This window comes from Salvia splendens, chromosome 1 (assembly GCF_004379255.2).
Source record: "Salvia splendens isolate huo1 chromosome 1, SspV2, whole genome shotgun sequence".
Lineage (NCBI taxonomy): Eukaryota > Viridiplantae > Streptophyta > Magnoliopsida > Lamiales > Lamiaceae > Salvia > Salvia splendens.
The window spans coordinates 46,198,429-46,217,556 of NC_056032.1; the positions used below are offsets into that span (position 1 = coordinate 46,198,429).

The 19,128-nt window shown below is 37.1% G+C and overlaps 4 protein-coding genes and 1 pseudogene across 6 annotated transcripts; 3 read left to right on the forward strand and 2 right to left on the reverse strand.

Moving 5' to 3' along the window:
• Positions 1–3,967: 3,967 nt before the first annotated feature.
• On the forward strand, positions 3,968–4,405 carry LOC121792718. Its single transcript, XM_042190781.1, has one exon. The coding sequence runs from the start codon at positions 3,968–3,970 to the stop codon at positions 4,403–4,405; it is 438 nt and encodes a 145-aa protein (XP_042046715.1).
• LOC121756159 lies at positions 4,401–8,564 on the forward strand (annotated as a pseudogene).
• Positions 8,565–8,869: 305 nt separating this feature from the next.
• On the reverse strand, positions 8,870–12,360 carry LOC121756146 (DNA-binding protein BIN4-like). 2 transcript variants are annotated; one of them, XM_042151614.1, is made up of 12 exons: positions 12,136–12,356; positions 11,610–11,871; positions 11,416–11,480; positions 10,887–11,160; positions 10,702–10,763; positions 10,555–10,608; positions 10,074–10,191; positions 9,744–9,790; positions 9,604–9,630; positions 9,429–9,504; positions 9,210–9,340; positions 8,870–9,124 (listed from the first exon to the last, which is right to left on the reverse strand). In XM_042151614.1, exons 1-12 carry the CDS (start codon positions 12,181–12,183, stop codon positions 9,029–9,031), a joined length of 1,260 nt encoding a protein of 419 aa, XP_042007548.1. In that variant the 5' UTR covers positions 12,184–12,356; the 3' UTR covers positions 8,870–9,028. The 2 variants fall into 2 exon arrangements, with proteins under 2 accessions (XP_042007548.1, XP_042007556.1); XM_042151622.1 differs by lacking the exon at positions 10,555–10,608 and having other exon boundaries at positions 12,136–12,360.
• A 1,651-nt stretch (positions 12,361–14,011) lies between these two features.
• On the forward strand, positions 14,012–17,098 carry LOC121756169 (chloroplastic import inner membrane translocase subunit HP30-2-like). 2 transcript variants are annotated; one of them, XM_042151643.1, is made up of 6 exons: positions 14,012–14,461; positions 15,317–15,432; positions 16,207–16,333; positions 16,499–16,647; positions 16,746–16,808; positions 16,868–17,098. In XM_042151643.1, exons 1-6 carry the CDS (start codon positions 14,168–14,170, stop codon positions 16,920–16,922), a joined length of 804 nt encoding a protein of 267 aa, XP_042007577.1. In that variant the 5' UTR covers positions 14,012–14,167; the 3' UTR covers positions 16,923–17,098. The 2 variants fall into 2 exon arrangements, with proteins under 2 accessions (XP_042007577.1, XP_042007584.1); XM_042151650.1 differs by having other exon boundaries at positions 14,014–14,461; positions 16,877–17,098.
• Positions 17,099–17,734: 636 nt separating this feature from the next.
• On the reverse strand, positions 17,735–18,420 carry LOC121756184 (protein RESPONSE TO LOW SULFUR 3-like). Its single transcript, XM_042151662.1, has one exon. It carries the CDS (start codon positions 18,276–18,278, stop codon positions 17,943–17,945), a length of 336 nt encoding a protein of 111 aa, XP_042007596.1. The 5' UTR covers positions 18,279–18,420; the 3' UTR covers positions 17,735–17,942.
• Between the last annotated feature and the right edge of the window lie 708 nt (positions 18,421–19,128).

Below are 19,128 nucleotides of genomic sequence, written 5' to 3' on the forward strand. Positions count from 1 at the left end.
GCATCTACGCGGCCGAAGCGGCGAACTACCAAAGCGGAGCTTCGGGCGCCGACATTCTGAGGGCGGCTTTGCGCGACTTCTACCAGGACACCGGCCTACAGTTCAAATATGTTGATATTTGGCAGCTCGTCAAGGACGAGGAAAGGTGGGCCGGCGGTGTCCGCTCGAGCTCGGGCTCAACCTCAAAGCGCACGAAGCACACGGCGAGCGGCCGCTACTCGTCTGGTGACACCGGTGAGGCCAGCGAGGGTACACCGCAGGTGTTTGGGGGTACGGGGGATCCAATGCCCGACGAATACGGGGGATCCAGCCGTGGACGCCGTCGGCCGCAAGGGACGAAGGCGGCGAAGACGGCTAGAGCGAGGAAGGGCCGAGGCGAATCAAGCCAGTCGGCCTCGGGATCGGGCTCGCGGGGAGGCTCGGACACACTTATGGTGGCGTACATGACCGCCACAATGGCGGACACTTCCCGCTTCTCGTACGCCCAATTTACGGCCTGGTGGAACGGAATTGTGTATATGGCATCACAACTTGGCCTTCCGACTCCCCCTCAACCTCGACCGCCTCCGGAGGATGATTCGCCGGCGGAGTAGTTTTTTTATTTTCCCACGTTTAATTGTGTGTTTTTTATTTTGTGTTTTTTATGTTTTTAGGATTTTAATTGTGTGTTTTTTTTTTGTTTTTTTAAGTTTAAGTTGAATTTTTTTTTAATGTTGTGTGTTTTTTAATAAAGTGTGTTTGTTTTTTATTAAAGTGTGTTTATTTAAATTGAATTGGGTTGGAAATAAAAAAAATGAAATTGAATGAATAGTAATTTAAGGAACGGTTAAGGAACGGTTAAGGAACGAAGGGTTGCAGGTTCCGTTCCTTAGTTAAGGAATGGAGTAAAAAAGTACAGTGTGGCCCTCAAATAGTGGTTTAAGGAACGGTATAGGAACAGCGTTGTGGATGACCTTATCGCCGCATAGATATTTTCATGAAATTTAGCCTATTAAACAAACCCTCAATCTTTGCTTTAATTACAAAAACAGACCCGAATAAAATTGTTATTGGGCCTGGGCCTATGAATGATGGATTGTAATAGAAACTCATAGGCCTGAATAAAAGGCCTGTTAAATTAAAATACCGAATTAGTTAAAATAATAAAGTAACATAATATTTTTAATAATAAATTTTATGATTGTAATGGTTAGGATTTTCAATTTATTTATTTCCGTTAGTCCAACAAATTTGGGAAAGGCCTGAATTCATTTATTTATTCTTACTTCTATCTATAATTCTATATGTAACTATGTAAGACAAAAGCGCGTGGTCGGATTCTACTATATGTGAGAGAAGAGCGCGTGGCAGGATTCATATTAATTCCCTCTACCACCTAAAGAGGGCAACACTAAATTTGTCTGCATTTCAGTTGAATTTCATCTAAATTTGCACTAAAAGTGGGTTGCTACTCATTCATACCCATATTTACCAAGTCAATGCCATATTTGCACCCCACACCTTTGCTTTTACCTGTTTCTCTTTTGTGCCCTAAAATATTTTTTCATCTTTCTTTGGTCCTCTTATTTTCACAACTTTCGACCTTCTCATTGACTAGTTCTTGTTGATTTGGAGGCATTCTAGATAATGAAATAACTAGTCTAAAAATTTAGGGATATTGACACCTAATACCATGGAACTTTTAAAAATTTTGGTTTTTTTCACGAACTTTGAAATTGACAAATAATATCACGAACTTTACCCCGAGTTTGTTATTTCCCATCAATGAAAAAATTCCGACAAATAACATCATGATACAGATTTTTTTCATAATTTCTTGACAACAACTTCGAGAGTTTCAAGATTTTCAATCTTGGAGAATAGTTTTTCTTGAAGCACACCCTCCAAATTTGTTCTTCAATCTATTAATATAATTGGAATTTTTTCACTGGTGGGAAATAACAAACTCAGGTAAAGTTCGTGAATTTCAAAGTTCGTGGAAAAAAACCAAACTTTTTAAAAGTTTCATGATATTATGTGCCAATATTCCAAAAATTTTAAGTTGCTTCGAATCCAAAGTCAGTGATCAATCTCCTGACATTTGGTTAAGGATGAACGAGTCTCTACTACTCAACCACACTTCTTAAGTTACTTGACTTTCAGCTTAATTCATCAACATCAACAAAAATACTACAGTATATGTCATTATTAAACGTCTCATATTGTTATTTCGGTATGTTAATTATAAATGTCTCAATTCCCTTTTTTTTGGTAAATGAACATCGCATTCTACTAATTCATTCCACTCATATTGTATTATAAACCGAATATTTCCTTTGTCTATGAAAATAGTCATGTTATTCTATGTTGGGCTTGTCCATCAAAATTACTCCATATCTAGTCAGGCCAATTTTCTGACAATTTATTACTCTCACACATCTACTTATTTGCAACTTGTACCTACATGATCTATCATTTCAACATTTTTTTTCTTTTTTTCTCATACTTCAATCACTTTTCCATCTCTCATACTTTATAAATTGCATATTAAAATTTTTTGCCATTTACTACTCAAATTAATTTTCATGGACGCATGTAGTATATAGAGTTAGAATGTTTATTCCGCCCCATTTTTCTTTATATTTAATAATGTCTAGCTAAAATGTGACATTTATTCATGAAGGGTGGTATTTTATAAATTATCAAAATAAATAGGCGTTCGATTTATTGGGAGGTTAAAGCATATATATTTAAATTACAGGGGCAAGAATGCAAAAAGACAGTAATTGAAGGGCTAGGTGAGCATTTACTGTCTAATCCACAGGAAAATAGGAAATGGGATCACTCCTTCCTCACTCTATAAATAGCTTCACACCCCTCTTCGCATTGTCGCCCATTGTTTTCGTAATTTTGTGCTGATTGAGCTGAAGGAAGGAGGAGTAGGTGGTGTTGGTTGCTGTTCCTGTGTTCTTCACTGTGTAAGTTTCCTGTTTCCTCGAATTTTTCCTTCAATTCTACGGTAATTTTGTGCTTGAGCTATGCATTTTTACCGTGTGTATGAGCGCGTGCTGCATGGATGGAATGTTATCCGTCAATTCGTGTTGCAATTATCGTTTCTAAATAGATCTGGTTGCAATTTTTGTCTGCGTTGCATAGACGTTGAAAATTGGTTGAATTGAGTGAAGGAATTTTAGTTGTTTGGCATTAATTCAAAGGGGAATTAGGTGAGAATGTATTCGGTGTGGAGTTTATGCGAGGTTCGTGTATAAACTCGTTTACACAAATACCTAATGAACGTGTGCGATTGCGGAATCGTAGGTGATGATTATATCAGCTTCTTTTTGTATGCATCTGTTTTTCACGAAAATATCTTTTGGTATGTATTTTCTCGAAATCGTCGGTTAATTTTGCTTGAATAAGCTTGTTGAATTTTAGGTGGGGAAAATGTTATCTTGTTGGTAAAATAGCGCATAAATTTTTTGGTTCCTCCACATTAGATGTGTGTGTGGGGGGGGGGGGAGATTAATCTATCTGCTACTGCATCGAATTCGATGGATCTTCTGCAGTTTTATGTGTGGCAGTGGCTTGCTTGCCTTCTGTGGATTTTATTCTGGTTTGAATTTTGGAATTGCTGAGAGGAACATGTAATATAATATTGTTGTTAGATGATGGTGAAATGCAGTCTGTTATTGGTGTGTGCCAAATGCTATTTTTCAAGCATTTTGGTGCATCAGCGATATCTCAGTTACTGTATCTTATTATTTGTGCATAAGGATTGTTTAACAAGAAACGAGGGAGACTGATAAGTTGGGAAAGAGTTCACAAAATTTTATGAAAGTTTTGGCAAACAAACTTCATCGTACTATTGCCACTAAGCTTCATTCTCGGCTTCAGAATTAATTAATCTTCACTTTTGGGTATGCAGAGCATCGAAGTCAGGAGTTGGGAGTTTGGGATTGAAGGGTTAACGTTTTTCTGAAAAGAAGCAATGGAGGTATTTGGAAAATCTGTGGTAGCTGTTCATTCCAATGTTATTTACTTGTCAAGTATTCTAGGCCAAGATGGGCCTAATCCAGTTCACAAGTGTGACTGGAAATGTGAGAACGAGAATTTGTTTGGGAACATGTTTCGCTGCAAGCTAACTGGGCTGACACATGTTTGTGATAAAAACTGTAATCAGAGAATTGTCTATGATAATCATAGCTCCCTCTGCAGAGTGAGCAAACAGGTTTTTCCTTTAACACTGGTTGAGCAACAAGCTGTCAGAGGTGTCCGAAGGAAGCTTGATGCTGAGAGTTCCTCGACTGAGTCTTGTTCTTTTAAGCGCAGAAGGGATGCGCAGTGCCACCCCTCACCATTTGAGAGGCCCTTCACTACTGTTGGTCCCATCTGCAGTCCGATTGGTGATGGCATGGATACGAACTAGGCGTTATAACTTCTTGTTTCATATCCATCCTTACCCTTTCCCCTTTAGATCTTGTTCTTTTCCTAGTATAAATCGAGGACTAAAACTCAGCAAGTACCTAAGTGGCAGACTTCATTGTATTGCCTTTTATGTAGGAAGCTTTATGTTCAACTTTCCTTTATTGGAGTTGTAGCTAAGACTCTTAACTATTAGGAAGTTTATGATACTATATCTTGTGAACTATGATGAAGCTCGATGCATTTTATTGCACGGCATCTTGAAGTACTATGAGACAGGGTTCTATTAAACTTTACTGTTCTATTTGATGGTGCTCTGCTAACTGCATCTCTCCCCCTGTTATCTATCATTTTCATTTTTGCTGTGGTTTATTGTAATGACTCTTATCGCCTTCATTAAAGCAAGGCAATCAGCAGGAATTTTTGGATGAAGTTTATTTTCATTCAGTGGTTCGATTTGTTTGTATATATATAGTTTAGTGATTTGCATTGAGATGATTGTAACTTACCTGTAACTCTAAGGAGGAAGTTTGTGCTTCCGGACAGGAAGATCTTGTTATTTGGTGAAAAATACCCGTATGGATATTTACTTGATTTTATTTTGTGCTGCAGGTTGAAAACGGAGGCTTTAATCAATTCTTTTGTTTCATTTATTTCTACTTTTGTGCTTCTATTATGGTTTCTGTACATCTCAGTTCCTAAAACGATGTTGCTTTTGCAGGACCTTGAAGTGTATGCCACTCGAGAGAGTTCAAATATAGTTTGCTGTCTTGATGAATGATTTATAGTGTAATGTGTTCTTGATTTTTGGAAGCCTTCACTAATAGATTATTCGTTTCTCTTCGTGCAGGAAATGAGTCGCTCCTCCAGCAGTTGCTGCTCAAGGACGTCAACAGAAATGCCATTACATACTCATAACTATTCAGTTCACAGGATGGATCCGAGGGCTGGAACAAACAGATAGAGCCCATTCATTTCCACGCCTTACTCCGAACATTCCGTATTTCTGTGGCAAGCATCGAGGAATCATGCATATTTCCAGCATTCGGGGATCATAAAACCCGCTGGTCTGAGCTTTCCTCTTAACTCAGCGATCAGAAGGTACATATTCTGCCCCAAATCACCCATGATAGAGAAGCAATCTTGAATTAGTTATCCCTGTTGCTGATTTCTGTTCCTCCCGGGAACCCTCAGATTGCATTTCCCTTCGATTCCGACCCTAGCGATAAAGACCAGCTTGCAACATGATTTTGTTCTGCCCAACATTTTAGATATCCTAGTACTAGTTTGATCATGAATATCTATTCAAGAAAAAGCATAAATCACCTCCAGTGTTGAGTAGCTTGGACTTTGTCGTGCACGTGCCGGAGCTGATGCTCGTGGCCATTATCGGGCCATGTGATTGGTGGTGGAGTGCATCTTTCTTAACCGTTGTAATATAAAAACTTGTAAGCACAGTTTTGTCAGAGTAGTTTAATATGGACTTGGTAAAACAAGTAGTTTAATCTAGCTGCTCTGTTTTTTAATGTTGTTTGTAGACTCACATTTTTTGGGAAGTCATTGTTATATTTTTAGTGGTGTTTAGTTTAGTGCTGACCCATTGTTAGGTGGGATTTGTTGTATGTTATTTAATTGTTTGTAGGTCTTTTTTTGTATCAAAATGATTTAGCTTTCTAGAAGTGATGGAGTTGGTGAAAATGAAAACCAATCTCTCTCTAAATGCAAAGCAATCTTTGTGGTTTCCTTCCCCTCTCTCTGTCTCTCTCTCTCTCCCCTAATGCAAAGCAATTTTGTAGTTTCCTCTCTCTCTAAAATAAACATACTAATTAACCAAGTTAGTTGGTATAATAAGATTAGTTTATTAAATTTTGTGGGTATAAGATTGTTAAAACAAGAATAGTTTTAGGGCTAGGATAGTAGTGGTCAAATAGTCTGAGTATTTAATTTGATTGCTAGATTTAGATGTTTTATTTATCTTAGCTAAATATTTTAGTCTTTAAGTATTTAATTTGATTATTAGATTTAGATGCCCTATTTATCTTTATCCAAAGTTTTCTTGAGGCCATGATTCTGATTCACATCTTAACTTCAAATCATATACTGTACAAGAAAAGAAAAGCTTGGAGGATTTATTTTGTTTTTATTGTTCTAAGAAAAAAGTAAATAATGGCATGTTTCTTTACTAGTTCAAATCAAAGAGTGAATTTCAATTTTATAACACACCCGTATATCGATTAATTATCTCTTCTGATCATGCCAAAGCAAGGAATTTCTTGTGTTTGAGGCCATCCAAAATTCAAGAAATACTAAACCCAAAATCACAATCTTGCTGCTGATGAAATTCAATTCTGCAAAGGAATCTACAAATTCCTCAATATACAAATAGCCATAAACCTCTCCATCCCTACAAATCATGGCAAATACAGCTCTTCTCCTTTCTCTAGTAGCATTAATTTTCACATTATTCACCAGCTCTTATGCTTGCACATTTGTCATAACCAACAGCTGCCCCTTCATGATATGGCCCGGGACGCTGTCCGGCTCGTGGACCCCGCCGCTCCCCACGACGGGGTTCCAGCTGGTTCCGGCCAGAGCATCACGGTTCCTGCCACTCCCGGATGGTCTGGCCGGATGTGGGCCAGGACCGGCTGCACGTTCGATGCGGCCGGTACTGGCTCGTGCCAGACCGAAGACTGCGGCGGTAGGCTCGAATGCAACGGCATTGGCGCCACGCCCCCGGCATCCCTCCTCGAGATAACCCTCGGGGTCGGGGACCAGAGGGACTTCTACGACGTCAGCATCGTCGACGGCTACAACCTGCCGCTGGCCGGCGCGGCGGATGCAACGCCACCGGATGCGTACAAGACTTCAACATGGGTAATTGATGAACAAATTAAACATCCTTGGATATTTAGGGTGGGCTGGAGCCCCCTCACAAAAAAAATAATACTAATAAATAAATAAATCGGCGAATTCCTCTTATCATTTTTTTTTTCATCTACAGACTTATAAGTTACAAATAGTAAAAATTGTTAAAGTATAGAGCCTCAAATGAATTAAATCAGTCAACGACCATATCGGTCAAATTGTCACTTCTTGGATCAAATTTGTATGGTGGATATGATTGGATTTTGCTATTGAATGTATATATATATATTATATAGAGTGAAATCTCTTACTTGACATTGTCCACAGGATACATATTATATCGAACTGAGTAAATAGTTCTTATTTTCGTAATTACTTATGTCGATTTCCTAACAAAATTGACTAAAATAAGCTCGCAGGTTGCCCTAAAGAGCTCCAGGTGATCGGGAGCGAGGGGGGCGAAGGGGGCGGCGTGGTGGCATGCAAGAGCGCGTGTGGGGCGTTCGGGCTCGACCAGTACTGCTGCAGTGGGGAGTTCGCAAACCCGGCGACGTGCCGGCCGTCTTTCTACTCCGGGATCTTCAAGAGAGCTTGTCCAAGAGCCTACAGCTATGCATTTGAAGATGGAACCAGCACCTTCACATGCAAGGCCTCAGTCTACAACATAGTATTTTGCCCTAATAGTGGGTAATGTCCTAAATTTTGGTCACACTTTTTTATAATATTATTGAGCTTTCAATTTTGTTTTTTAACCAAATTGATCTAAGTCAAATTAAATATTTGTGATACTGGATGAGGATAATAGATGGTGGATTGGAAAATCCTGTTGAAGAAAGAAGAACTAGCAATGTATCTAGGGATGTTTCATCTTCATCGTCTATGACTATGACTATGACTATGATAGATGGATCTTACCAAATATTGATTACTTATGTTATCTTGTTTGCTTTATGTTATTGGCATGTTTGATAATTTCATCATTATCTATAGATAATTGTCACCACGTGACAGAAAAATATTAAAGATTATTGTGGAAATTTTGGTAGATTTTTACCTGATTATTGGCAAATATAGACAATAAAGATATATTCCTCACATGAAAAATGTTCTCTTGGAATCGAGGCATTTTTTTAAATTGTGAACTAATTTAAGTAAAAAAAGTGAGTCATATTTTTACACTCCATTCCATCAACAATTACATGTCTCATATTTCCTAATCGATCCATCATCGAATACATTATACTCCCTCCGTCCCGCACTACTCGCACCTTTCCTTTTGGGCACGGAGATTAAGAAATGAGTGATAGACAAAGTCAACAATTACGGCGGTAGGTATAAATTGTTACTAAAAATGGAAAGAGTGCAAATAACTTGGGACGCCCAGAAAGGAAATAAGTGCAAGTAGTACGGGACGGAGGGAGTACATAGTATCTCATTTCACAGTATTTTTTATAAATAGACTTAATATTCTACTAACTCTATTTAACTCACATTCTATTATAAAAATTAAGATATAAAAATACACTCACATTCCACTACTTTTTTCACCTGACTTTTCTTTATATATCTTAATACCCGAGTCAGGTCAAAGTACGACAAGTAACAATGGAAGGATGAAGTATTAAATATATATTCTTCTCATCATCACTTTTACAATACCGGCTGTGGTCCTTTAATGAGAAAATCCCTACAAACTGTGGCTAAGAAAGGCGCATCTAATCAAAGGAGAGAATTAAAATAAAATAGCATCAAATATGCTTCATTTCTTGGTTTTGCCCTTTTTTGAAACTTGAGGTTTCTTTTTCATCGCTTTCTTGGCCGGCTTGTCTCCTGTTGGTTTTCCCTTTTTCTTCCCCTAAATCAAGATTCATACAAATCACAATGTAACCAAAATAATTTTAGAATATAACGTGTGTGTGTGTGTGTAATAGCAACCACACCGGTTTTTTGTCAGTTTTTTTCTTGGTTTTTCCATCTGTTGGTTGTTCCTCCCCAGCCTCTTGTTGATCAGCTTCAACCACGGGTTTGTCAGCTTCTTCGTCCGAATCAAACGAGAATCCATCCAATGTCCCTAGCCATTCGAAATAAAGTAATTTAACAAACAGTTCATAAGATGCATATAAATAGTAGTATAGCTAGATATGAAATAAACAACTAACCTTCAACCATAGTTTCGGATTCATAAACGTTGGATTGTGGTTTCAACTGAATGTAGTCATTCATAATAGCTTCTAGCTGATCAAAGATGATTAAAAATCATAAACTATACACATCTTTCCATTTGGGCAATCTTTGATGAAAAGACGAGCAAAATTCTTGGGTAGGTATACAAACCTTTGCTTCTGATTGGCTAAAGCTTACCTGGAAATAAAATACGTTGTGAGAGTCGAGCTTAAAAATGATGAGCAAAAGTTAACAAGCAAAGAGTATTTAAGTTGGGGATAAAGGGGAGGAGTCCGTGACGGATGGAGTACCACACAGAATGTCCTTGATGGAACTATTGTTGTTTTGTATATGGTTCCTGGAACGAAGAAAATGAAGAACCTTAGAACCGACAATATCCTGAATTTATGCCTGTTAAATCGGGTTAGCAATAAGCATGATTCATCCTGAATTTGAGTCTGTTAAATTAATGATGTTGCAGAACAGGAGTTATAGTGTTGTTGTAAACATAGAGACGCTTATTCGAATCCAAAAGCTAATTATATACTGAGGGACGAGGTTTAAGTATTCAATGATATACAAGAATCAAGTCACATTACCAAAAATTGTTAACAAAAGAAAATAGAGAGCGGGATGCATACCTTTTAAATCCAAGAGCATCTCATGTTTTTTGGATGAATCATCAGCAATCACTACCCTTCCAACGGAACCCACGTCACCACTCAAATCTATGGAATCACCATCGCACTCAACAAGAGCCTGCAAATAAAAAAGGCGCCACATGGCACGTAGTGGCATTCTATCCATCAGGAAAACAATAAAGCAGCATGTATATTTTAAAAGATATAGATATAAATGACTGGTGAACATATATATGAATAGAAAATTCCCATTAAGGCGTATTATCTAGGCAAACAGGGAATGAAATGGAAACATGAACTGTTGTATATATTCAGTTATTAATAAATAATTCGGCCATATAATTGTTATCCGTTAGAATGCAACAGAAACAAGCAGCAAGTTATCAAAGGCCATTAAATTTATTAATAATCACAGTGAACTATGGAAAAAAATGAAATTCCAACATGATCTCCTAAAGGGTATGAGGGATGATTAAGTAACCTTTGAACGCTGAACTTTATCTGAGAGAAATAATGGCACCCTTGAAGAGGATACCTGCATTAGTTGGATGACAAGCTTTTTTGTCAGAAATCATTGAACAAACTATGCTTAGCTACTTAATAATAACTACACACTTAAGCTTCTAACCTGGTGTCCAGAACGCTTCCCAGAGACATCTTCCTTCATAATGTTATCTTTATCATCATCATCTGGAAAATTAGATGATGAAAAAGATTAGATGGAGGAGCGACATAGAGGTCGAGCTAATGAGTGGTTCTATATTTATTAAAGATGTTGTCCACATTCTTCGTAACGATAATTTGGCTATTTACCTCCCTTCATATTGATATCTGTATCCATCTCCTTGGATGATTTCTCATCCACTTTTTCCAGGTTTTCCACTGGTGATTTAACCTGTGGGGCTTGATTCTTTAGGGATTCTAAATCATGGTCAAGGAGACTGTCATAATCTTCCTTTTTATCTTCTGGATTGAAATCTTTACTTGCAGAAAGTTTTTTCACATTAGGCTTGGACTTTTTAACGGGCCTAGCATCTGGAGCAGACTCAGAATCTGAAGATAATGACCAGATGGAAGTATTCTCTCCCTGTTTAAGAAAATTTCAGACTGTTGCACGGGGACCCCAAGTAAAATTTAAATGACTCAATGCAGTACCAAATAAGTATGCAATAAACTATGCACAACAACTTTAAGAGCAGTTCCTTAGGTACACTGACAGTCTTCAAAACCAATCTCAAGACGGTTTAAGTTTTACTTTATGAATAGTTACAAATAAAAATATTATCTCAATCCTCTTCAGATCCTTGAGTGCTGACAGAAGTTCAATGAAACTGATGCTTACATGAGACATCCCAAGATTTTCAGGTGTATTACCCCCACTTCCGTCCTTTCCTTTAGCCCTCTTTCCTGCATAACCAGAAACCATGAAGTCACTATAAAGAACCAAATGCTCTATCTTTTTTGTTCCATGGATGAACACATCAGTTGAAGGGCGCAATAGCTACTTATTTATGGAAAAGATACAAAAACAACCACCTCTTCCACTGTCATCATCTTGCTTCCTCTTCTTCGGTGTCGTCTGTTTTGCTTTATTAGTCTTTTTGGGAGACTTTCCTTTGACAGGACTCTCAGATAGAGTCACTTTTCCATCATCACTATCGTTACTATTTGATACCTGTGTTGCTCCTTTCTTAAACAACCTACTAAGGTAGACAGTATCCTCGTCATCGCTTACTGGACTTCGATCCAATGGCGAATCCGATCCAGATGACAATTCTATGGCAGTTTCAGTTGGCGGCTATAAAGAAAAACAATAACAATCTTCATCGTTAGCAATGAATGATCAGATGAAATCATTTCCAAAGCTCAAGCAGCTTAAATTGCAAATTTAGCTCGAAATTGAATAATCAGATGAAATCATTTCCAAATGCGAAGCACCTAGAAAATTATGAAAATTCACTAAATCGAAGACGAACTAGCGCATTCAACTGCAAGCACGAATCGTAACTTGCTGGATTCTGAAAAAATATCGCAGTTAAAAGTTGCAAAAACAGAAAATTACCTGAAATGACCGCAACCAGTCGGGAGATTCTTCTCTGGAATCGCTCATTGAATGTGTATCTATCAATGTATTGAAGAAAAAGCAAATTTCAAAACCCTAATTCAGCATACCTTCTTCCAGTGGAAGCTCACTGATTGAAAAGGAAAGGAAATTAGCAAATTTTGGGGGCTCTTCTTCCATTTGACCAGTCTTAAATATTTTATCCTTCTTCTCCTTTTCTTCTTCTTCCTACTTTCAAAATAATCTACTCTTCTTTTTTCTGTCACGAAATTTACAAATAAAAATAAAAATGGGTATTTCATTTTATAAAAATGTAATATAAGCGGGAATTGATTAAGAATAAAAATTATTTGGATGGTAACTTAATCTGATCAAATTAAACTAGTTACGAAAAATGATCGTTAAAATAACATATAAATCAATCGTAAATCAATATGTTTAGTGATTTTTTATCAACTTTCAACTAGCTACATGCTAATATTGCCTTAATAGGGAAAATATATTTAATTTTTTGGTACAATTCATTAAAGTTTATAATTGTTATAACGCATATAAATGGAAATGTATAATCCCACAAATTAATATATTTTTGAATTATTAATACTAATATTTTGAATTTTTCCCTTATAAGGACCATGTATTTTCAAATGATTTGTTCAAGTCAAGTGGAATACAACTAGTTTGAATCATATGAACCAAACATTAGATCAATGTTATAATTTAGATACTTCTATAAACTGAATCAAATTATTGAGTATCGGTTTCGAACCTTTAACCACGGTTATAAGTATAATTGAAATTAAAATCTTGTAAGAGTGATAGTAAGTTGATGTTAAAAAAATACTATATAATAAAAAAATCACTAATTAACTGCCGATTCGTCCAATTAACATGCGATTCACATGCATTCATATATGCCGCTAGGGGTGAGTCATGCCGCCATGAATAAATTTAATAGCAAATTAATGTAAATATTACTACTTATTATTCTATATTTTATTTTGGGTAAATTGATTAAAAGGTCATAAACTTTTGAGAAAGTTTGGTTTTTCTCAAAGTCATGAACGTTGTCGGATCGTGCAAATTATAAAAGTTGCGCCTAAAGTCACGAACTTTATCGGATCTTGCAAATTTCTCAAACTACCCGACCTGATGACATATTTCCGTTAAAAACTTATCCCATGTGGCATGCCGGAGGTGTGACTTGGCAAAATTTCTGACTGGGCACAAAACGACGTCGTTTTATGTTTTTTTTATTGAATCTTCTTTACACGTTGATGATTTCATCCCTAAACAGTTTGTCGACGATTTCACTCTTGTCGATTACGTTTTTCATCGATTGAACCGGGGTTGCGCTTTCGAAATCAGCCAAAAAGAGGTTTATTATTTGAGTTCATAAAATTTGTCAAGTCACGCCTCCGACATGCCACGTGGGATAAATTTTTAACGGAAATATAACGTCATGTGGGTATTTGGGAAATTTGCACAATCCGATAAAGTTTGTGACTTTAGGCTCAACTTTTATAGTTTGTGGAAAAACCCAAACTTTTCTCAAAGTTTGTGACTTTAAGGCAATTTACCCTTTTATTTTTATATTTTATGTTAATCAAGTTAAGTTACAGTATTAAATACAAGAATATAAAGTTTTGAATCTTTGGATTCCACCTCTCATACACTAGAACCAGAATCAATGGTTTCTGAACAGCGGGCTAGAAAAATCTCAACCCGGCCCGATCCCAAAATATTGGATTGGGCCTATTTCATTTTATGGACTTTTTTTTGGTAAAAAAATAAAATCTGGTAATGCATGCACCGATTTTAGCAATATTACAGCTTTAGGGATCAAAATGAAAATACGAAATAATTACTGTACACTGTTATCCAATTCATTCATAGCTGCCTCCATAAAAACTGCCAAAAATCTCACAATCCACCAAAATCCTCTCGCAAATTCACACTAGATTCGAGCGGAAAGCTTTGAGGAATCGGCTACGCTAAATCTCGAATTGAGGTTGAAAGCTAGCAAGGATTCATGGCGGTGGAAATTCCAACGAAGGCCGGCGGATTGATGGTGAATCCTCAGCAGAATCCGGTGGCTTTGGTGCAGGCCAAGCTGAAGGAGGTAGAGTTGAGGTTCAAGGGGTGGCTGGAGAAGCAGTCTATCCCGGTTGAGGCCGCCGTCGTCACCGTCACCAGCGCCGCCCAAGGCGCCGCTATTGGCGCCATCATGGGAACTATCTCCGGCGGAGAGGGGTCCTCGCTCCTCATGCCGCCTCCGAACGCTGCTATTAGTCCAGATGCTATGGCGTCGCTCAAGCAGGCTCAGGTAAACCTAATTTCTCACGTATATTGTCGCTACTGTGTTAATTATTCTGTTTTCCTTGGATTAAGAGATTCGGTTATTGGTGTGTTTGTGAAAATATTGCATTTCCTCATTCTTTTGCAGCTAAATTTATGGTTTTGGTGTTGTTTTATTGCATTAAGTTAATTGCTGATTCTTTCAGTACATTATGGATTTGTAAGCTAAGGATTAGAGCTCATGGTTTGGAGGAATTCTAGTTAGTAGAGTTATGCTTTTAAACTTTTCTTTGCTTAAAATGAAATAGTGTCCTTGCACAATTTATTGTGTGAGCTTGGAAAGGAGCACAAGAATAGCACTGATTACAATGATAGTCAAAGAATATGCTTTTCATTTAAGGACGAAGCATGTTAAGTTGAAATATTACCACATCCGTCATCTTTAGAAAAATTGAAGCTTTGTATAGCTTCAATTTGCTTGGAACTTGAGTTGAAGATATGACACTGCCGCGCAGATGCGGGAAGATGTTTAGAAGTTATGATCACATATGAGGTCGGGCTCCAAGTGGGAGATCTGAGATTCTGCTTGTTAGGGGTTTTCCATGCTAATAAATAGCCCATCTCATTATAATTGTAGTGTACACCATGTTCTTGGTAGTGAAATATCCATAGCTTGGCCTCGAGACATAGTCTTGAACTGTTGACCAATGTGTATTATTTCCCAATCCCCAACATAGGCCAAGCAACTAAACTAGTTAGCAACGAAGGTTATGATGCCTACTAGGCTTTAGCAAGCTTTTTTAATAAGACTCGTAGTGGTTAAGCAGCTGAGTAGTATGTTTGTGTTATAGGGTGATGTTTATACCTCATTTTTCACACTCAGGCTCTTGCTGGAGGTCCGTTCGTACAAGCTCGGAACTTTGCTGTCATGACAGGTGCAAATGCCGGTATTTCGTGTGTCATGAAAAGATTGAGAGGCAAGGATGATGTTCAAACCAGGTATGGATTGATGGAACTTTGCTGACTTTGTATCTCCATTTCTCTTGCAGCTGCAATTGGATAATATAAACAATTTAAAGTTAGCCTTTTGACAATTGCTGCATAATATTTCAAGCTCAGTTAATTGCCAGATTGATCAACACATAAAATATATTCAAATAATAGCGTGTGCCTTCAGCGTCTTCCCTCCTTTGAGGACTCAACTATTTTACTTTGAACGTGTTTGAGATGCCGATGATGTTTTTGGTGATCAATGTTATGCCGTTTGAGAAAAAGTGTTTTCATTAGGAAAACATTAGCAGTTAATATAGTGATGCTGCATTTTAGATCTATTTAGATGGCTATTTGAATTGTCAGCATGGGTTTAGGGGTAAACTCTTTATTTCAAAGAGTGATGCTGCATATTTGTAATAATCATCTTCTTTACTGATGATGCTCACTCTCAACAAGGAGAATAATGCGTAGAGGCGTTTGATCTGCTTTACTATATAGTGTGCTACACTTGTGAGTTTAGGTTCATTTGAAAATACTTGAGTTATCTCTTACTTCTGTGCAAATTGAAAATTTATCTTTTGGGCTACACACTTAAGCTCCTGCCCATAGCACGAGTCGAAAAATTCAGATCGTTAGCTTAATCATGAGAACTGGGATAAGGAAAATAATTGAATTTGAGCCCTGGATGCTTTCTGGTTAGTTAAACATTTAATTGAGCCCTGATGTTTGAGCTGCTCTCGGCTGTTGTGAATGCTAACTTTCTGGTATTGTTTACTGTAGTATGGCTGCAGCTTTTGGATCCGGGGCTTTGTTTTCGCTAGTAAGTGGTATGGGTGGCCCGAATCCAGTAGCAAATGCTCTTACATCTGGTCTTTTCTTTGCACTTGTTCAAGGTGGAATTTTCCAGGTGATTTAACTCGACTCTGATCAACCTGTCCTTGTTATATTACTCCGGTATGCTGACATCGAATTAGGATCTATTCATAGATGTAAACAAATCGTATTTTGGCATTAGGAATCTAAATTTTCACTTATCCAGAGAGTCTGAGACCCTTTGTATTGGTTTGTACAGATTGGACAGAAGTTTTCACAACCACCTGCTGAAGATTTAAATTATGTGAAAACGAGATCGATGCTGAGCAACCTTGGCCTGCAGAACTACGAGAAGAATTTTAAGAGAGGACTGCTGACAGATACCACTCTGCCATTGATAACTGATAGGTAAAAATTCTGATGTGTCGCCAGAATACTCTAGAAATACGAAGTTGGAGCCGTGATCGCTTAACAACTATGCCATTTCTCCTTGGTAAAAATTTCAGTGCTCTCAGAGATGTGAAAATACCTCCTGGTCCAAGATTGCTCATTCTGGAACACATAGAGAGGTAAATCTTAATAACAATATTGTTGATGTTATAAATTTCAAAGTTGTGATCGTATCTAGTGTTATCAGGGAGCCTGAGTTCAAAGACAGGCGAAAGGCAAAGGGGCCTCGTTGAAGAACTTCTACAACGACACTGATTGCGAAGGTATTTGATTGCGTTGCTAGAGAATAGTATGTTTTCTAAGAGACAGAGAAGGTGAGAATTTTGCTCCCTGACAATGTTATGTGGTAGATTTTTTATATTTGGGATCTTAATTTGAAAAATAATGATTTAATTGAAAGCTACATCTATTTAATGGTCTCATGATTTAATTCATTCTCACCACGTTATAAATCTTGTTTGGTGTGGTTTGGTGTGAAATTTGAGATTTTTTGGGCCTAGTTTTCTACGATAATTTTGTTGTCTATTTTTCCTAATTTTTCGTCTTCATCTGCGAAAAAACAATTTCCAGTAAGCAAAAAACGAATCAGTTAACAAACGTTTTATATTTAAATTTCTTCTAGTTCAAATAGTTAGTTACTCCATCCTAATTATACAGGTTGATTGAAGTTTTGTCGGTAGTAAAAATATTATGGAGAAAGAATTATGCAATAAATATTATAATGTGCCCATATTTATTTTGATGATCAATTAATACTTAAATTTAATTAAAAAAATAAGTAGAACATATTACTAGTAAATAGTGTACTCGTTAGTAAATCGATAACAATTCATAAATTACTAAACAAAGATTAATTGAAATCAATGGCATTGAAATCTCCAATTCCAAAAATATTGAGTAATATACAGCACATACACTCACATAGACAACTCATAAATGTGGAGTAATATACTATATACATAATGCATACAAATTTTTTTAAAAATATTTAATTAAAACTTATGTCAAATTTTGATTAATGTATTGATACACCGAACAAAAAAAATGAAATTAAAACAAAATATTTTATATTGTAGCACCAATTAATTAAATTTACCAAACGCATTACACACCTAAAAACATTCGAAAAAACGTCTACGAATCGATAAATACAAGTAGCTCAACATTTTTATAGCTCAATACAAGAATGTTTCTTACTCAAAAAGAGAATCCTACAAAACTAAAAAAAAGAAAAAAAAAAGAAATAGGAATCGTCATTGAGAAATGACGCTCGAAAACGACGACGTCCTCTCAAGCATTTCCTTGGCTCCGGAAAGCTGCTCCAGCAGCTCCACAATCCGTGCCCCGTATTCCCGGGCCTGGCCCACCGCCTCCGCCTCGAGCTCGCCGAGCTGCGAGCAGAGGCGCTCCTCCGCCTCATCCGCCACCCTCAGCCGCTCCATCGCCCGCGCCAGCTCCGCTCTCATTCTCTCCTCCCTCTCCCGGCTTTCCCTGAGCTCCCGCTCCAGCTCCTCGTTCCTCCGCCTCAGCGCAGCCTCGCCTTTCTTCTGCTGCGGCGCCGGCGAGGGAATCGCGATGGTTGGCGCCATTTAATGAGGGAGTAGTTACAAGACGGAGATGCGTTTGTGGTTTCTGTTATTGGAGAAATGATACGTGCGTGTTGCCTTTTATAGGCGTGGGTTTAAGACCTAAATGTGTCTAGGTTCAATGTATCTGGGGTTTGGATTTGTGAGGTTGCCAGTCGGCTTTGGGTTATCCGTCTAAATAATTTGCCTATTGGTCCCTCGAGTTTCGTCTATTTACAGAGGGCGTTTGTATATTTTTATGTTAAATGTATTTTATTATGTGAAATTTTTTTAAAATGAGAATTTTGAATATTATATAAATTCTCTAATATATTAATATATGTTGATATCATAAAATATATTACTCCGTATCAGTTTATGATATTGAGTTAGAAACAAGTTTTCATGAATCAACGAAACTGATATTAAGTCGATAACTAATATGTCTTGTGATGTCAACTAATATTAATGTATTTTCAAATTGATATAGTTATGTGTTCTGACTTTATGAGAAATTCTAAAATGAATCATCTTCTAGTATATACTTCCTTCGTCCCTTTAAATATGCAACATTTGCTTTTCGGCAAGAGATTTAATGTAGTGTTGTTTGGTGAGTTAATAAAGTGAGAGTAAAGTAAGAGAGAAGAAAAAATAGAGAGAATATTGTTTTCATGTTTGAAAACGTTTCATTTTTAATGAGACAAACCAAAAAGGAAAGCGTTTCATTTTTAATGGGACGGAGAAAGTATAAATATATCTAACTAGAGAATAAATGTAGTAGTAATTGTTAATGAAAAATGAGGTTCAATAGATAAATGGCTCACCAAGAATAGAATACAACTTTTTATATATAAACATTCATTCTATCTTTATG